The sequence below is a fragment of the Scyliorhinus canicula genome, chromosome 20, assembly GCF_902713615.1.
Source record: "Scyliorhinus canicula chromosome 20, sScyCan1.1, whole genome shotgun sequence".
Classification (NCBI taxonomy): Eukaryota; Metazoa; Chordata; class Chondrichthyes; order Carcharhiniformes; family Scyliorhinidae; genus Scyliorhinus; species Scyliorhinus canicula.
The window spans coordinates 76235818-76255082 of NC_052165.1; the positions used below are offsets into that span (position 1 = coordinate 76235818).

The 19265-nt window shown below is 46.2% G+C and overlaps 1 protein-coding gene across 3 annotated transcripts in view; it reads right to left on the minus strand.

Moving 5' to 3' along the window:
- The window catches only part of LOC119955113 (V-type proton ATPase 116 kDa subunit a-like), a 222699-nt gene that overhangs the window by 26364 nt on the left and 177070 nt on the right, over nt 1–19265 (minus strand). For all 3 annotated transcript variants that reach the window (XM_038781000.1, XM_038781001.1, XM_038781002.1), the window contains 6 exons: nt 17018–17230; nt 13346–13496; nt 12049–12188; nt 9774–9931; nt 7065–7158; nt 6102–6220 (listed from right to left, as the gene is read on the minus strand). In XM_038781000.1, the coding sequence (XP_038636928.1) occupies nt 6102–6220; nt 7065–7158; nt 9774–9931; nt 12049–12188; nt 13346–13496; nt 17018–17230 (875 nt within the window). The remainder of the gene's footprint in view (nt 1–6101; nt 6221–7064; nt 7159–9773; nt 9932–12048; nt 12189–13345; nt 13497–17017; nt 17231–19265) is intronic.

Sequence of the window (19265 nt, forward strand, 5' to 3'; positions counted from 1 at the left end):
CACTGGTTTGATTTTCCAAAATTCCCTACATTCTGGAAAGGCCCCATCAGATCGGACGACGTCCAAACTGAACCAAACACACCAGAGGTTGCAGTCAACATGGTAAAGCAGAAACATGAGGTTCACCGGCAACCACACAAAAATTGACACCCTCAAAACATCCATTTACTGACAGTTGTGTTTATTGTGTTCATATTGCACATTTTGATCATTAACATTATATTGTGATTCATTGTAGGAAGCTCTAATGTAAAGGGGGAGTCTATCATTACAGGTGTTCAGTCAACATCTTTCCAACAAAACTCTTGTTTGTTCTTTTGTGGTCTGAAAGTCTATCCTTATAAATACCACAATGGAATAAAAAGGGACTGAAGATCCCTTTACCATCGCCACACCATCAGACAGCTCATCTGACATCCAGTGCTGGATGAGCAGAAATTTCCTCCACTTAAATATTGGAAAGACCAAAGCTATTTTCTTCAATCTCACCATGAATTCCACTCCAAATCCATCCATCTTCAGGCAACCTTCTGAGGCTGAAGCAGATGGTTCGCAACCTTCACATCATATGTGACCCCGTGATCAGCTTTCGGCCACTTAGCCATACTATCACCAAGACCACCTATATATACACTGCGTAACAGTGCCTGACTTTGCCCAACTTGGCTGTGGTGATGACAATACAGTACTATTCTAACACCCCTCCCCCAGCCGATCTCCCACGTTCTAGCCGCTGTAAACCTGACTTCCTGCTAAACTCTGCCGCCCATGTGCTATCTCGCACCAAGTCACTCGCCCATCACCCCTCTGCTTGTTGACTTACATTGGCTTCCAGTTAAGCAATGCCTTGGTTTTAAAATTCTCACCCTGGTTCTCAAATCCCTCGCCCCTTCCCATCTCTGTAATCTCCCACAGCCCCACAACCATCCAGGATATCTGAACCACTTTAATTTTGGCACCTTGACAAGAGCTGGTTTAGCTCAGTGGGCTACACAGCTGGTTTGTAATGCAGAACAAGGCCAGCAGCGCGGGTTCAATTCCCGTACCGGCCTCCCCAAACAGGCGCCGGAATGTGGTGACTAGGCGCTTTTCACAGTAACGTCATACTTGTGATAATAAAAAAGGTCATTGGACTGTGGGAGGAAACCGGAGCATCCGGAGGAAACCCACACAAACACAGGGAGAACGTGCAGACTCCGCACTGACAATGACCCAAGCCGGGAATCGAACCTGGGACCCTGTAATACCCCTGTAGAGCGTCATGGGATGATTAGAGAAACTATATAAATAAAAGTTGTCATAATGTATTTTGCAAGGTCCTCGAGTGATATCCTAAACCTCGCATATTTGTTCATTTGTTCAGAACACAGCGACACCTCCTGGCCTCTTGATGTTCTGCAGGGAAGATAACTGAATGAAATGGAACTCACCAGCCTGCAATATTATTGAATGCGGCTGTTAAATATGGAGAGAGTTTATTGCTGCTCTAACGGAGTTGTTGAGGAAATTACAGGGCTGCAGAGTTAGGGAAGCAAGATGAATGTTTTTATTCAGCACTTATTCGGAGTTCACAGGAGCACTTTTTAGTGCGGCATTGGCATCTGTGCAACAGTCTAAAACCACTTCCCAAAGATAATCAGCAGGTTACGGACTGATTGTGACTTGTGAGTGTAGTCAGGAGGATGCTAGCAAGGGAAAACAGCAATTTAAAAAAACAACCATCGAGCTGCTGAGAAAACCGATGATTTCTTTGTCCAACAACTAAAATGTAGGACGATTTAATGGGGGAAAATAGAGTCCCGTTTCGGGTGCGTTTAGTGGGGTGTTTCCCAGCACTGGCAGCACCGAAAACGAGCCCGTTATTAAACAGGACTCTGTCCAAAGAAGTGCAGGTTAGATGGATTGGCCATGTTAAATTGCCCCTTAGTGTCCAAAAAAGGTTAGGTGGGGTTACAGGGATAGGGTGGAGGTGTGGGCTTAAGTGGGGTGCTCTTTCTAAAGGACCGGTGCAGACTCGATGGGCCGAATTGCCTCCTTCTACACTGCAAATTTTATGATTCCTTTTTTTGGGCTTCGGTGAGGAAGCCCAAAATTACCTTAATTTCCTTCACTGGTGAGCGGAGCGTCTCAGTAATCGCCATTTTTAAATGTCACCCCTATCTCTCGATCCCTCAATGCTGATTAGGGGGTCCTCGAGACCCCTCATCCCACCTCATAAGGGCAGGGCACCAGTGGGCACCATCCATGCCAGGCAAGATGCCACCTGGGTGCTGCCAACCTGGCAGTGCCCCCGCCAGTCTGACACTGCCACCTGGGCACCCTGGAAGTGCCAGGGCAGCACTCAGGTTGCACTGCCAGGATGGCAGTGCCAAGGTGCCCGGCTGGCATCAGCAGTGCAACTGCTACCCTGCCCAGAAGCCAGCCAAAACATGGGGCAGTGTTAGAAGGCCCACGGCCAGGGTCTCCGAGTAAAGGTGATTGAATCCCAGGCCTCTCACAAGATTTACCGGCCGCACTGCGTCCGGAGTCGGCTGTGGCACAGCCGTTAGATTGCGCCCACAATCTATAATCACAAATGGAAAAGGAGGACTGGAGTTTATGTCCTTCCTTTTTCGACCTCACGGTGATCCAAAGCACCTCAATGAAGTCCTGTAGTAAAGTTACTGCTTTAGAAAGGAAATATGGCGACCAATTTGCACACAGCAAGATCACGCAGCAATGCAATAGTGCTGGTGGCTGGACGGCAAGGATTGGCCGGACCATGAGGCTCTTCTTCAAAGTAGTGTCACGTGATGTTTTACAGTCACCCTGGAGGGCCTCAGATTAAAACCCATCTGCACAGTACGGCGCAACACTGCTCTGTACAGCAATGTAACAGTCAGCCTGGATTTTGTGCTGAAGTCGCTGGAGTAAGGCCACGACATTTTGACTCGGAAGTGAAACGTTATTTTCATTTGCTCATGGAATTGCTGGCAAGGCCAGCGTTTATTGTTCATTTCTAAAGACCTTTGAGAAGGTGGCGTTGAGCTGCATTCTTCAACCCCTGCAGTACATGCGATGTGCGATGCAAGTACACCCACGGTGCTGTCAGAGAGGGAATTTCGGGATTTTGACCGAGCGATAGTGAAGGAATGGCTATGCATTTCCAAGTCGGGATGGTGGGTGGCTTGGAGGGGGACTTTCATTGCAGGTGGTGACATATCCACCCATTTTGCAGCTGTGTCCTTCTATGTGGGGTAGGAGTCGCAAATTTGGAAGTTGCTGTTGAAGGAGACTTGGCAAATTTCTGTAGTGCATCTTGTATATGTAACACACTGTCGCCACTGTGAGTCAGTGATGGAGGGAGTGAATATTTGAGTGAGTAAATGGGATATCAATGAAGCAGGTGCTTGGTCTTGAATGGTATCAAACTTTGGCATTGGACCCACGCTCATCCAGGCAAGAGTATTCCATCACACCCCCTGACTTGTGCCTTGTAGATGGTGGACAGGCTTTGATAAATCGGGAGGTAAGTCACTTTCTGCAGAATTCCCAAATTCTGACTCATCCTTAATTACATGACTAGTCCAGTTCAGTTTCTGGTCAATGATAGCCCCCCAGATGTGGATTATGGGGAATTCACTGATGACCATTGAATGACAAGCAGAGATGGTTAAACTCTCTCTTGTTGGAGATAGTCATTGCCTGGAATTTGTGTGGCATAAACGTTACTTGCCTGAATGTTGCCCAGGTCTCGCTGGGATAGACTGTTTCAGTCTTGGGGAGTTGCAAATGGTACCAAATACTGACTAGTCGTCAGCATATACTGCACTTCAACCCTCATGATGGAGGGAAAGGCATTGATAAAGCAGCTGAAGATAGTTGGGCCAAGGACACCACCCTGAGGAATTCCTGGGTCAGAACTGATTGGCTTCCAACAACCACAGCCATCTTCCCAAGGATATTTAAGGAATCACAATTGAGACAATCAAGTGCTAAAGTGAGATAAACGTAAAAGTGATGTAGCAATTGTCAGTTTGACACAAAGTTTGCATGATATTTACACGCACAGAATGCCAAGCCTGAATATCGTCGGTCTGTGATCCCACTGGTACATTGTGGCACACGGTGATTGTTGGAGTATGTGGGGTTAGTGAGAGGGCATCTCAGTTGCACTCTCTATTTCTGCCAGTGCCACTACTGGTTCAACCCAAATTCATACCAACCCCACACTGCCTGAAACACTGATAGTGTCTGCCTCGCCACAGAAATTATTTTTGTTCTCCCCTTAGCTCTTTTACCACATGGAGGGACACCTCCATGTGGAATCATTGTGCAGAAGGGGGCCATTCGGCACATCACTTCTGTGGTGATATGCATCACTGTAGATACACAAGGGGTTAATGTAAGTATACGTAGACTAGCTAGATACTAGAGGGAGCACCAGAGACATGACACACAGACAATCAATCAATAGGTCAGTAAGATAGGACACGACCAATGGACATTCACGATACACACAGAGGTGACACTACCACAGAGGGGCATTACACCAACCCATATATAAGGACACAGCACACATGATCTTTCTCTTTCAAAGTGGAGACACTTAGTGAGTACAGACACAGGGTTGATTCAACATCACACCCACCACGTGGATTGTAGCAGACTGGTTCATCAGTCTGTAGCTATAGAAGGATTAAGAGTAGAGGCGAATCAGAGTAGGAGAATTGTTAATAGTTTAATAAATGCGTTGAAGTTATCTCCACGTCTGATCCTTCCTTTGTCAGAGTGAACATCAAGGAAGCAGCTAATGCCAAGCCAAGAGCATAACAAGACAACGTCTGCACCAACCCTGTGAAAGATCACCCTACCTCGGCCCACTCCCCCACCCTATCTCCGTAACCCCACCTAACCTTTGGACACTAAGGGCGATTTTGTATGGCCAATCCACCTAACCTACACATATTTGGACTGTGGGAGGAAACTGGAGATTCCACGCAGACACGGGGAGAACGTGCAAACTCCACACAGACAGCCAGCCAAGGTCAGATTTGTCCCTGGCGCTGCAAGGCACCACTGTGCCACCCTTTCCCTCCTCCTTTTCTGCAGGCTCCCAGCCTTAAAAGTTGGGGGAGGTGTCTGCGTAGAATCTCCAGTTTCCTCCCACAGTCCAAATATGTGCAGGTTAGGTGGATTGGCCATACAAAATCGCCCTTAGTGTCCAAAGGTTAGGTGGGGTTACGGAGATAGGGTGGGGGAGTGGGCCGAGGTAGGGTGATCTTTCACAGGGTTGGTGCAGACGTTGTCTTGTTATGCTCTTGGCTTGGCATTAGCTGCTTCCTTGATGTTCACTCTGACAAAGGAAGGATCAGACGTGGAGATAACTTCAACGCATTTATTAAACTATTAACAATTCTCCTACTCTGATTCGCCTCTACTCTTAATCCTTCTATAGCTACAGACTGATGAACCAGTCTGCTACAATCCACGTGGTGGGTGTGATGTTGAATCAACCCTGTGTCTGTACTCACTAAGTGTCTCCACTTTGAAAGAGAAAGATCAAGGCGGTTGCAGCATATTTCCGGGATGTCTCCCCGCAGAGTTACTGCAGGAGTCCATTGGCAAAGTCAGCTTCACTCTGTGCCATTAGCTCAGTGGGTAGCCCACTCTCACTCAAGGGGGTCAAAAGTTCAAGCCCAGCTCCAGAAACCTGGGCACAATATCCCAGCTGACATTGAGCGGGTGCTGTTCTGTTAGAGGGTGGCACTTTCAAGATCAAGCATTAAACTTTGAATTTGTCTGCCTTTCTGATAGGCACGTGACATTACACTATATCAAAAAGCGTATGTAGGGTTGGGGGGGTGGGGAGTTGTCCCAATGTTCTACCAAAAATGTTTACTTCAACCAACATCACCAAAACAGATGTAGTTTTATCTCATTGCTGTTTTCAGGGCCACGCCATGTGCTAATTCGCTGCCGTGTTTCCCTCCAAGTGATTACATCTCAAAATGACTTACACTGGTTCGCAAGTTTTGTTTTGGGACCTCCGGAGTTCATGAACGACGTTCTATAAATACCTGTCTACACGAGCACACCGAGAAATAAACTCTTGTACTTACATGTGATTGAAAATACTGAGAACGACACCAAAGATCATCTGTGTAATACCAAGGATGACCGACATCTTCATCTTGTAGGAGTTGAGGAAGGTTAGCTTGTTTGAAGCTATGTTCCAAATCTTGGATTAACAAACAATATTTATTAGGCGCTGTTGGGGTGAAGACAAGTTTTTTTCCCTCATTCTTTCGTAGGATGTCGGCATCACTGACCAGGCCCATCCCTAATTGCCTTTGAACCTAATGACTTATCCGGCTATTTCTGAGACCATTTAAGAGTTAACCACATTGATATGGGTCTGGCATCAGGTGTAGGCCAAAGCCTAGAAGGACAGCATGTTTCTTTCCCTCACGGACTTTTCACTGTATCTCGGGACACGTGACAATAAACAAATCCGATCCAATAGTGAAGCAGATGGGTTTTAATGCCAAATGGCGATAGTTGTCATTGTCTCATACCGAGACTAGATTTATATTCCATACTTATTAATTTAACTTAAACTAGCTGCCGTGGTGAGATTTGAATGTGTGTGCCTGGGCCTCTGGATTACAAATCCAGTGACATTACCACTAGACCACTGACTCCCCTGTACAATCTGAAGGTGCAAATGATCAGTGATGTTATCGCGCAAACTCTCAAACGTTCCTGCATTAGTATTCTCTGTGATTTTAACAGATGCGTGCAATCTTTAACGATTACCATTTGATTAAGTCCTATACTGTCTCTTATCCAGTTAGGGGCTGATCATTAGCCCAATCTTGGGTATCGAACGTTTTGGTTCAAACCGACCGTCAAATGTGTCGCAAAGGCCCATGTACATCAATTCTGGCCAAAGCCCTGGTGCTGGTGATTTGCTCATTTGGCTCACAGAGAAACAGAGAAGATAAAACACTCCGAGCGGTGCAGCAGACCCATCCCATGATCTATGTTAGAAGGTGCAGAGTAGATAATGTAATATTCCTCACCGGATCAATGCCAAATGGATATGGATTCCCGGAGAATACTCCTGGCACAGCAGGATCTAACTGTAGTAACAGGTTGTTTTCAATAACATGCTTGCTGCACATAACAGAGTGGAACAAAAGGATATGAGGAGTTATCACATTTTCTCTGTCAGTGACAGACAAAAACAAACAAACAAACAATGGCAAATATAGCAGGAGGATATCAAAATCTTGGAAAGAGTCCAACAGAGAGCCACCGATTGATACCATAATTTGTACAGTACCTTTTATGTAAAAACAACACCAAGATGTTTAGCAGCACGGTAGCACAAGTGGATAGCACTGTGGCTTCACAGCACCAGGGTCCCAGGTTCGATTCCCCGCTGTGTCACTGTCTGTGCGGAGTCTGCACGTTCTCCCAGTGTCTGCGTGGGTTTCCTCCGGGTGCTCTGGGTTCCTCTCACAGTCCAAAGACGTGCAGGTTAGGTGGATTGGCCATGCCAAATTGCCCATTAGTGACCAAAAAGGTTAGGAGGGGTTATTGGGTTACAGGGATAGGGCGGAACTGAGGGCTTAAGTGGGTCGGTGCAGACTCGATGGGCCAAATGGCCTCCTTCTGCACTGTATATTCTATGTTCTATGTCTCACATGGGCATGCTCTGAAAAGTGGGCATAGAGCCAAAGGAGATATTGTGAAATGAGCCAACGGCAAGTTCCGACTTGCGTTCATTTTTAAAAATAAATTTAGAGTACACAATTCTTTTTTTCCAATTAAGGGGCAATTTAGTTTAGCCAATCTACCTAGCCTGCACGACTTTGGGTTGTGGGGATGAGACCCAAGCAGACATGGGGAAAATGTGCAAACTCCACATGGGCAGTGTCCCGGAGCCGGGATCGAACCCGGGTCCTCAGTGCTGCGAGTCAGCAGTGCTAACCACTGCGCCACCGTGACGCCTCCCAACACTTGTATTCTAAGGAGGGTCTGTAAGATGTTGGACGGGATTTACCGAGCAACCCGCCACATGTTTGTCGACAGCGGTGGCGACCCACCAGCACTGGATTTTCTGGTCCCGCCCTTGACAACATGATTTCCCGTTGACTGCACTCCCCGTCGCCAGGAAGCCTGTGCACCGGTGGGTCTAGAATATACCGCTGGTGTGAACAGCTGGTAAATTTCACCCATAGAGAGGTAGAGACAGAGGGTTTAATAAGGGTATCCCAGAGTGCGGGGCCAAGGCTCCGAAGGCACAGTCACAAACGGTAGATAAAGTGTATGGGGAGAGAGGAATGTATAATGGGGAAAGGGCATGGGGAATGGATTCGACTGGATGAAAGGGCAGGAGGAAGTAATAGGGGTGGGAGGAATTTAAACACATGGGTGCAGGGCATTAGATATGAGGCACCTGGGCCCCGAGTTTAAGGTCTCCGGTTTATCAGAACGAGATTAGGAAACTGGGGCCTTTTGCCGTGGGAGAAAATAAATCACAGACCGTGGAGGCATGGTTAGGATTTTTAAAAACAAGGGGCTGCCCAAATGAATTGGTCGCTTCTGATAGATGAGTCTATGCTGAGTTATTAGGTCACAGTTGCCCTTTACAATCCTGGGACAGGGGTAATGAAAATAAATGTAGGTAGGGATTCTGCGCACAATTACTCCCCACCTGGAAAATGGGGACATGTGGAGAGGTTTGAGTGTGCATTCCAATAGCCCTCTATAGTCAAATAGCCTCCCAATTTTAACTTTGTGCAAATGGATGGGATTTGATTGATTTTAAATCTCACGCTTATTGCCCAAGCTAATCCGGGAGGCTGGTCACTTGGCTGAGGGTACAGAGAGCTCTCAATGCCCGTGGACCATTGTTCTGTACCATCAAGACTATAACACGGGGAGAAATTATGTGTGCTCTAGAGAGAGTCTCTGCTTTGGAACTGACAGGGTTATATGGTTCCGAGTCCCCTTCTCAAGCCTTGTTAAATAGAGAAACAGGCAATCACAGTGCCAATCCAGAAATGGTCAGATACAAACAGATCACTGAACGGAGTAGTCCTGCACCAGTGGTTACACTCAATGTAGCAATGGAGAGACCAGACTGGTGACATCAATTAGGAGATTGTTGGACGAGAGTCAACTCTTCTGAACATTTTCTGTTCTTAACTTGGGATAGTAAAGGTCAATGGTTATACTGAAAGATAAAAGCAAATTACTGCGGATGCTGGAATCTGAAACAAAAACAGAAAATACTGGACGATCTTAGCAGGTCTGACAGCATCGATGGAGGGGGAGGGGAGCTAACGTTTCGAATCCGGATGACTCTTTGTCAAAGCGGAGTCCACAGATGGTGTCAGACCTGCTGAGAGTGTCCAGTATTTTGTTCAGAGTTTGGAATTTGCAGGACATGGTTGACCACCAACTACTTTTAAAGAGTTTCATCCCTACAAATTTCTTCAGAGATTAAGCTCAGCATTTGAATATCGCTAATGAAGAACAAAGGAATTAAATTTCTCCCAACTATATTTCGTGGGAGATCCACAGGGACCTTGAAGAAATGGCAAAAAAATATTTTCACCAGTCTTATACTCAAATTACACTGAGAAAATCCTATGCTACTTGGAAAAGTGACCCATACATCACGTGCCGCTGTGTGCATCTGATCTCACACAGTTAGCGTTTGGGGCAAATATTATAGACCAACAGATGGTTTATCACCTAGGGTTGGTTGCAAGACTTACTTCCAACTTCCATTGTGAAACATTGCCCGGACATGCCACGAGGATCCAAATATGTTGAAGGATTTTGAAAAGCAATCATTGTAGATGAATCCAGTGTAAATGGAAAATATGCCCATCAACAGGATGAGGTAGCGTCCACTGAAGAAGGTGTTCCAGATCTGAATTTGGGGCAACAAGCAGTTTTAGGCTACGTCCCCAGTGCAATAAGACGGATGCTGGCACAGATCTAACCTTCTAACAACTTCATTGCTCCATCTAGCCACAGTTGCTGTGGATCATTCCAGAATTGTGAAGCTCCAAGGAAGGGAACAAAGCCCGTGGAGCATCAAAATAAAGATACCAGGGTTTAAAGGGTTAAATTGTGCCGTCTCACACAGACTTGGATTGCATTCTCCTGATCGGAGAAGATTGAGGAACGTTTTAAATCGGGTTGTTTAAAATAGGATTCAAATCGGTCCAGTAGAGAATTTACCACCTCTGGTGTGTTGGAGGCCGAGGGTGGGGTGCAGAATCTTAAAATTAGAGCCAAAACATCAAGTGCCGAGAAATATTCACAAAAAAGGATTGCGGAAATCTGAAATACTCTCCCTTAAAAGTCTCCTTGCTCAATTGAAATTTAGATGGAGTTTGATAGATTTTTTAATGAGATAACAGTATTAAGGGATATCGATCCATGTTGGGTATATCATCATTCTGTAACAAAATGGATCAGGCTCGAGGGACTGAAATGATCCACACATTTCCCTGTGCAAGTGTCATTTCACAAGTTAAATTGGGTTACGGGGATAGAATGGAAGTGAGGGCTTAAGTGGGTCGGTACAGACTCCGGCTGAATGGCCTCCTTCTGTACTGTATATTCTATGTCTATGTCTAGGGCAGCACGGTAGCATAGTGGTTAGCACAATTGCTTCACAGCTCCAGGGTCCCCGGTTCGATTCTCTGCTTGGGTCACTGTCTGTGCGGAGTCTGCATGTTCGCCCTGTGTGTGCGTGGGTTTCCTCCTGGTGCTCCTGTTTCCTCCCACAGTCCAAAGATGTGCAGGTTAGGTAGATTGGCCATGCTAAATTGCCCTTAGTGTCCAAAATTGCCCTTAGCGTTGGGTGGGGTTACTGGGTTATGGGAATAGGGTGGTGGTGTGGGCTTGGGTAGGGTGCTCTTTCAAAGAGCAGGTGCAGACTCGATGGGCCAAATGGCCTCCTTCTGCACTATAAATTCTATGATGTCTATGTAAATTCAGCACATTTTAAATGTAGTTGATCGCGTCACCAATACTATCCAAAGAATGGAGTCATCCCCTCCATCATGAAGCATATAGTGGCAATGGACAATGGCGCCATCATGCAACACAATGGGGTTAGGGATGGACATTCAACTATTGCTGTCTTGATGCATCAACCTCACCCTTCTCTCATGGCCTTGCAACAGATAGAAGGACGTAATGGAACACAGTCCACGCTCAGTTACCTACTCTCAGCCGGAGGTGTGACTGTACAGAGAGTGCGGGGGGGGGGGGGGGGGGGGGGGGGGGGGTGTGTGCAGACACTTAATCAAAATTGACAATTATCTTCTCTATTCCGGACACAGTGCCTTTTGGTTAGGTGACTGTTCTATGTGCTTCCACTGGTACCTTACTCAAATGACAATTCTTAAGCCGAGACAGTAGCCTGTGCTACCATAAGGTGAACAGCAGCAGAACCTGATCCAGCGTCACTTCCTGCAGAATGCTCCCCTTTCTAGCCGAGATCACGTGAAGCGACTCACCATTAAGATGGTAGAGATCAGCTAATGTAACAAAGACTAGGGATCAAAAAAAACAAAACTCTGCAATGCCACTATTTGAAGGACAGTATGGTGTCCCGGTCAACATTTATCCCTCAGCCTACACCATAAAATAAGATCATTGTCTCACTGCTTTTTTTTTTTTAATTGTGGGATCCTGCTGTGCACAAATTGGTTGATGTGTTTCCTAATTACGACAGTGACTTCAAACGTATTTAATTGCCTGTGAAACGCTCTAAAACATCCCGAGGCTGTGAAACGTGCTAAGTGCAAGTTTCCTTTCTTTCTTTCATCTACAGAGAATTTCACCACATAATTAAAATAATCTGGGATTATGCACCTTAAATCCAGAATCACCTGCACATAGGGTCAGGTACAACCCTCAGGCTTTTGGTACCACACCAGTAGCAGCCCGATTTTCACCCGAAACTAGGGCGAATGACATTTATGCTTCTCGCTAAAAGTACACGGCAATCTTTTCAAAATCTTCACCCACCTCATTGCCACCTTTCTGGGCAGAAAATGCTTTCTCATTAATGATCATGATGAGCGCAAAGCCCAAAAGAACTGCTCCATGCCCACAGTCGCCAAACATTACGGCAAATAGAAATGGAAAGGTGATGACAGTATAGGGAGCTGGAAAAAATAAAATAAAGAATGGTTTGACTTCTCTCAAACTGTGGCACATGGGATTATACTGCAAAGGTTAGAACATTTAGAATGTTCAGAACGAGAGAAGGGGCGATTTTAGCGTGGCCAATCCACCTACCCTGCACATCTTTGGGTTGTGGGGGTGAGACCCAAGCTGACACGGGGAGAATGTGCCGGAATTGAACCTGGGACCTCGGCGCCGTGAGGCAGCAGTACTAACCACTGCACTACTGGTGCTGCCCCACGCAGTTGTTTCATAATAAATTATTTAAACTGGATGTTCTGTAGTGCATTATTCACATCGGCCAAACCACAGAACATGACGGGGGGCGAGGGCGCGAGGGGAGCCGAGGGGGCGCCGAGGGTCAGAGGGGGGCCGAGGGTCAGAGGGGAGCCGAGGGGGCGAGGGGGGGCCGAGTGTCAGAGGGGGGGCCGAGGGTCAGAGGGGGGCCGAGGGTCGGCGAGGGCCGGAGGGGGGGGGGGGGGGGGGGGGGGTTTGGGAGGGCGAGGGCCGGGGGGGGGGGGGGGCGAGGGTCAGGGGGGGCGAGGGTCGGGAGGGAAACGGCGCGAGGCACAGTGCGAGAGAGAGGGGGACAGAGCGCAAGAGAGCGAGAGGGACAGAGCGCAAGAGAGAGAGAGGGACAGAGCGCAAGAGAGAGAGAGGGACAGAGCGCAAGAGAGAGAGAGGGACAGAGCGCGAGAGAGAGAGGGACAGAGCGCGAGAGAGGGACAGAGCGCGAGAGAGAGAGAGAGTGGGACAGAGCACGAGAGAGAGAGAGACAGAGCGCGAGAGAGAGAGAGAGAGAGAGGGACAGAGCGCAAGAGAGAGAGAGAGAGAGGGACAGAGCGCGAGAGAGAGGGACAGAGCGTGAGAGAGAGAGGGAGAGGGACAGAGCGTGAGAGAGAGAGAGAGAGACAGAGCGTGAGAGGGTGAGGGACAGAGGGTGAGAGAGAGGGAAAGATGAAGCATGAAAGAGAGAGACACACAGAGCGTGAGAGAGTGAGAGAGCAAGAGAAAGAGAGAGACAGAGTCTGAGGGGGAGAGACAGGATGACAAAGAGAAAGGAAATTCCTCAGTATTATTCAACCTTCACACTGTTAATATTTTTGTGCATAGGTAGAAACATTTGAAATATAGTCACCTGGGTTCATTTCTCGATATGTTCCAACCCCGTACGCATCTACAATGTTCTGGAACCCAGCTGTGAATTTGTTGGTCCTGTTGAAGGTGGGTGGGGCCATTTGGGTGTGCACCACTGTCATGATCGGGTCGACACTGGAACCACTGCGCTCCTGAGGCACAAGAAAACGTACATTTCATTCAGCGGCCAACTACAGGCAAGATTTAGCATTTCCTCAAGAGCATGAATACAGTGACCGAGACCGCCTGGGTCTGATCATGCATGCACACACTTCCCAGCATGGGTTGACCATGGCCACGGGTCCACCATCAGAAGAGGTGCTCTGGGTGCTTGCGCTGCTCCAGGCTCCCACTGCTAATGTCAGTCAACCCAGCACAGATCAGAGATTAAAAATAGGACCTGCTTTCTTGCAGCAGCATTGGTGGGGCAAAGCCCATTAACGTAGCACACAATTGTTCACCCAATTTCCGATTATTCCAGGATGCTAAACACCCTAGCATATCGCCAGCAGCTGATGTGCTCAGTTTTGCTGTGAGGGTTTGAATCAACGCCACCCACTATTTCCCTTGGCCATAAACTGGTGGATTAAATGTTGGATTGGCTGGAGATATTAGAGCCAATAAATAAAGGGCAAAAGGTAATAATTAAAAGAAAACTTCGACAACAGTGAAAAGCTGAGGGATCGAGACGTCACAATTTTCAGTGCTGGGTGAGGCTTACCCCACTGATAAAAGAATCACAGAATGGTTTGATCAGGAGCCAGCCATGTGGCCATCAGGCAAGAACAAATTAGTTCATCTCATTTCTTCCCCACTCCTCATGGACCTGCGATTTATTTCTAGTCAGGTGCTTAATAAATTCTTTTTAGAACGTCATAGTTGGATCCATCTCCACCACACTAACAGATTAAAAAGCTTTTCTTCAGGCCTCCATTGGTTCTTTTGCCAATCACTTAAATCAGTCATCAACCCTGTTGTTCTCAATGGGGCAGTTTTTTCTCAGTTTAGACCTGTTGAACCTGTAAAACCTCAGCTACATTCGACCAGTTTGACCGAGGTGTCTTTATTAACGAGGGGAACAATCCACAAACAAGTTCAATTGAACACAATTAACCCTTAAATTGGCCACAAAATACTAGAGGTACCCAGGATCAGTGTATACTACCCGCAAAGACAGCTTGGTAGGGCTATGGATTTGATTAATGCGTCCCTCTGGTATGGCTTCACGAAGGTGGCTCTCGCCGGCAGTCTCTTCCTTCTTTCCTTCTGCGGTCTGACCTTCTCTGATCTGGTCAAGGTCACCTCCCACGCCTTGTCCTCGCTGTCGAGGGGTCCGGACTTTTGTCCCCCTTTTCCCACTTCCTGTGGCCTTTTGCCAATGAGGTATTGAGAGGGGGTTTTACTGTCCAATGATCCGATTGACAGGTCACTTGGGTCTGCCGCCGGTGCCTGTCTCCAGTGGTGTTGTTCGTACGTACAGCTCTATCAATTAAGGTGACGGCAGGAACTCTAGGTGACCGAGAGTCTGACCTGGCGTGGGCTTGCAACAATAGATTAGTGCATATTAATCGGTTCGATTATCTCTTGATGGACAATTGATAGAGCAGGTCCGGACATATCTTGGCAGCCTGTCTGACCTTTAGTGTATTCGAACATTGGCCAGTTCAAATTCCCATGAGTCTGTGCTGGAGTGACTGTGGCTCCTTTTAAACTGCCCAATTCTTGAATTCATAATGGCCAATTTTAAATCGGGCCTAAGAGCTGGGCGCTGGTAGGTCACCTTTCTCTCGGGAAAACAAGCCCAGCTTTTTGAGCCTATCCGCATAACTGAGGAACTATCTTCGTAAATCTTTTCTGCACCTTTTTGCAGGCATTGCATCCTTCCTGAAATGTGATGCCCAACATTGGATACAATATTCCAGTTGAAGCCAAACAGAGTTTTGTCGTGACTTCCTTGCCTCTGGTGAGAAAGTCCAAGGTCTCGAATGCCTTTGCAACGACTTTCTCAACCTTCCAGCTTCAATGATTTGTGTATCACATCCCTCTGCTCCTGCACCTCCTATAGAAGTGTATCCTTATTTAGCATTGCCTCTCCTTTTTCATCCCAGCAATATGTATCACCTCACACTTCACCAGCCATATATCCGCTCCACCAACCTATGTCCTGAAGCTCGACCACTTTCCTCCTAATCAAGGAATGCAGTGGACCTGGTACCAACCCCTGTGGAACCCCCTTGTACACCTTCCTTCGGTTTGAAAAATAACCATTCGCCATTAGTGTTTCTTTTCACTCAATAGAAGTTGTAACTGTCCCGTTTGTTCCATGAGCTGGCAAAGTTATTACGTGACACTAACGCCTTTTGGAAGTTCATGTACACCACATCAACAGTATTAACTTCACTAACTCTCTGTACCGTATGAAAAATACACAATTAAGTTGGTGATCTAATCCATGCTTTCGGAAATGAATCTACACTTGTCTACACTTAACTGCCATATTTCTGCTTCAGTCTATTCTCCATCTCTTTCATCATCCAGGGTAGTCTATTTTTCCCCTTCAGGGGAATGTATCTCAACTACAACCAAACCATTACCTCTTGAAAGGTTGTTTATTGTTCTGTTACAGCTTTGCCTGGCAATCTTTCATTCCAAATTACCTGGGACAAATCTGTTCTCAAGTCACTGAAATTCATCCTCTTCCATGTTTTAAAACGTTAATTTGCTCCTTGTTCTTTTCCATAGCTAACCTAAACCTTTACTATTATCACTGTTTCCTAAATGCTCCCCGACTGAGGCACGAACTATTTCATCCACCTCATTTCTCAGGCCAGGTGTGGCGATGGCTCCTTCCTAGTGGGGCCAGAAACAAGAAAATTCCTCTGGACAAAGCACTTAAACCAGCAACTAGACAGAAAGTTGCCATTTGTGGCACATCTTGGATAGCAACTGCAGGAGCTTCACTTTGAGTTGTACATCTGCCCTTAACTGAAGTTACTGTAAGGTTTGTGAAAAAAATAAGTGCTGTTTAAAACAACACAGTTTTGCAACAAAATCAGTAAATCCTCTTTATAACTTGAATCCATAACATCGAAAATAGGAGCAGGGAGAGGCCATTCTACATAGCCCATTATTCCATGATTCTTCATCGATTACCCTGCAGGGTAGTTGTGACTACTGGGGTCATAGTTTATAAAGTAGCAAATCTCAGCAATTTCTCGGCACAATTTCTGGGCAAAATAAAAACAGCAGACATGCGAAGCTCCCATAAGCAAAATTACTTAGCACGACAAATGAGGATAATGCCATTTCCAGTCACATGGCTTGGAACCCATGTTTCCAGGGCAGCACGGTAGCACGTGGTTAGCACAGTTGCTTCACAGCACCAGGGTCCCAGGTTCGATTCCTGGCTTGGGTCACTGTCTGTGTGGAGTCTGCACGTTCTCCCGGTGCTCCGGTTTCCTCCCACAAGTCCCGAAAGACGTGCTGTTAGGTAATTTGGACATTCTGAATTCTCCCTCTGCGTACCCGAACAGACTAGGGCTTTTTACAGTAACTTCATTGCAGTGTTAATGTAAGCCTACATGTGACAATAAAGATTATTTTAAAATTTTAAACCCCTTCATGACATAACATGCCTTCAATTCGCTACCTTATTCGCAGTTCAGCTGCTCACCTTCCCTTGGTTGAGTGCCATCTTGATCCGATCCATATCAGCTACTGGACACCAGGTCTCTGCAATCAGGCACTGCTGGGTCACGTCAATGTTGCACAGGTTCAGAGTATGATAGATCGCCTTCATTTTCACAACCTTCACTTGCCAGTTTTGTAGGCTTTTCGCTGCTTCCTGCAGTACCCGATGGCGATGGCTTTCTGTCTGGTTAAGTACCTAAAGAATCAATAAGTGAATTCTCATCAACCCATTTCGTGTTTTAAGTTAACAAATTAATTTTGAAGGGAAAAAAATGAATGAGATTGCACGTTTTATATCATCTCATTTTAAAACCTATGACTAAAGAATGTGATGTTACAAAATAGAGGATAAGAAGTCTACATCATCCATTTTAATTAATTTATTCTAAGAGAACCCAATAGGTGTAAATACTAAAAGTTTACAGGAGAAGGAGAAACGAGAGTTAACCACTGGCCAATTGCATTGAGAAGACATGTAAGCATTTTAAAGTTGAAAGACACAAGGCAAGATAAGTTCGAGCCAAATCAAAAGTGTTTTGGTGAAAAAAGCCAACCAAATCTAACCTGGAGCCAGCCTGATTTCCAATGACACAATAAAGTCCATTTTGCTTCTTCCCTTGACATTAATACTCATTAAGGTCGTCAACTTTGACAGGATTTGCAGCAAATCTAATGAAGTGGCTTGCCCTACTCTAAATATGTGTATCTTTTGAAGAGACGTACAAAGCTCTTCAAAGGTTGATTATTGTTCTGTTACAGTTTTGCCTGGCAATCTTCCATTCTAAATTATATCGGACAGGTCAGCTGTCAACCGATTGACAGTCATCCTTCTCCATTAAAAAAAAATTATATCGTTCCTTGTTCTTTTCCACAAAATCCCATCTTAGATGAAGTAGCTGTGGGTTTCTAATGACTATTAGACGGTTCATCCCCAGAAAGAGAGACAGGGAAGCCAAACAAGGGAAGAGGAGTGTCAGGGATGGACCATGTGAAGGTGGGAAAAGGGTGGAAATTGGAAACAAAATTGACTAATTCTTCTAGTCCCAAACGAGAGCATGAAGCAACAGCAATATAGTCATCAACAGACTGGTACAGCGATAACTGTATCGGTGCCACTTCAGGCTCTCACCTGGAAGTGGGAACATTAATGAAAATTGAAAATGAAAATCGCTTTATTGTCACGAGTAGGCTTCAATGAAGTTACTGTGAAAAGCCCCTAGTCGCCACATTCCGGTGCCTGTCCGGGGAGGCTGGTACGGGAATCATTAATCAAATTTGCATTGATATTCCACCCTTCGCTCACCTTCACATGGACCATCTCCGACACTTCCTTATCTCTACTTCTGGGGACAGAATCTACCAACCTTCATTACAAGCCCGCTGACACTCAAAGCTACCTCAATTGCATCTCTTCACACCCATAGCCACAACTTTCATAATGAAGAAGTGAGACAAGTTCAAGGAGAAATTGTTCAACGGGAGAACAAGTTTGGCTATGTGGAGGAGAATGGAAATTGTTGGGGATTGTTTGGGCACCCCCCACTAAGGAAGAAGCGGAGAGCCCATAAGTCACCCTGGAGGGGGTTGGAGGTGCAGAGGGATCGGATGTCTGTAGTGAAGAGGGGGCGGTTCGGGTCAGAAAACTAAATTGTTGAAAGGACACGGGCCGTCAGAAGAATCATAAAAGGGACTGGATCAGGGGAGGAAAACGAGATTCATTGTAGGAAGAAATGAATTCAGTGGGGCAGAAATAAGTTCACTGGCACAGTCCCGAAGAGTTGTTTTGGATTTGAGACTCAAAACATTAAAGGCAGTTTTGAGCCCACGTTAGCTATCAGCACAAATGGCGATATGGGCCGGCATGATTCAGGAATCAAAGTTCCCGTTATTGAGATCTTGTTTCTCAATTATAGATGCCCTCGTCTGTGACGTAATGAGGTTCATGTCCAGAAGGAGCGGAAACCACATTTTAATAAATTGCAATAAATGTCAATATTATAGGGCTTCCCTGAAATATGTTCCCCCTCACTGAATATTCATACGCGCCGGGGGTACAAAGAAAAGTAGAGATCCCGGTAGCCATCTAAGATGGCCACCTGCAAAGGACCATGGGAATTGTGGTCAACTTGGACAAGTACACAGCCTCTCTGTACTGTGTAAAGAAGCCAGACCTGACCAAAACTTGCACCCATTAAAAGTCAATCACCTTTTCCCCCAGGACAATAGAGTTT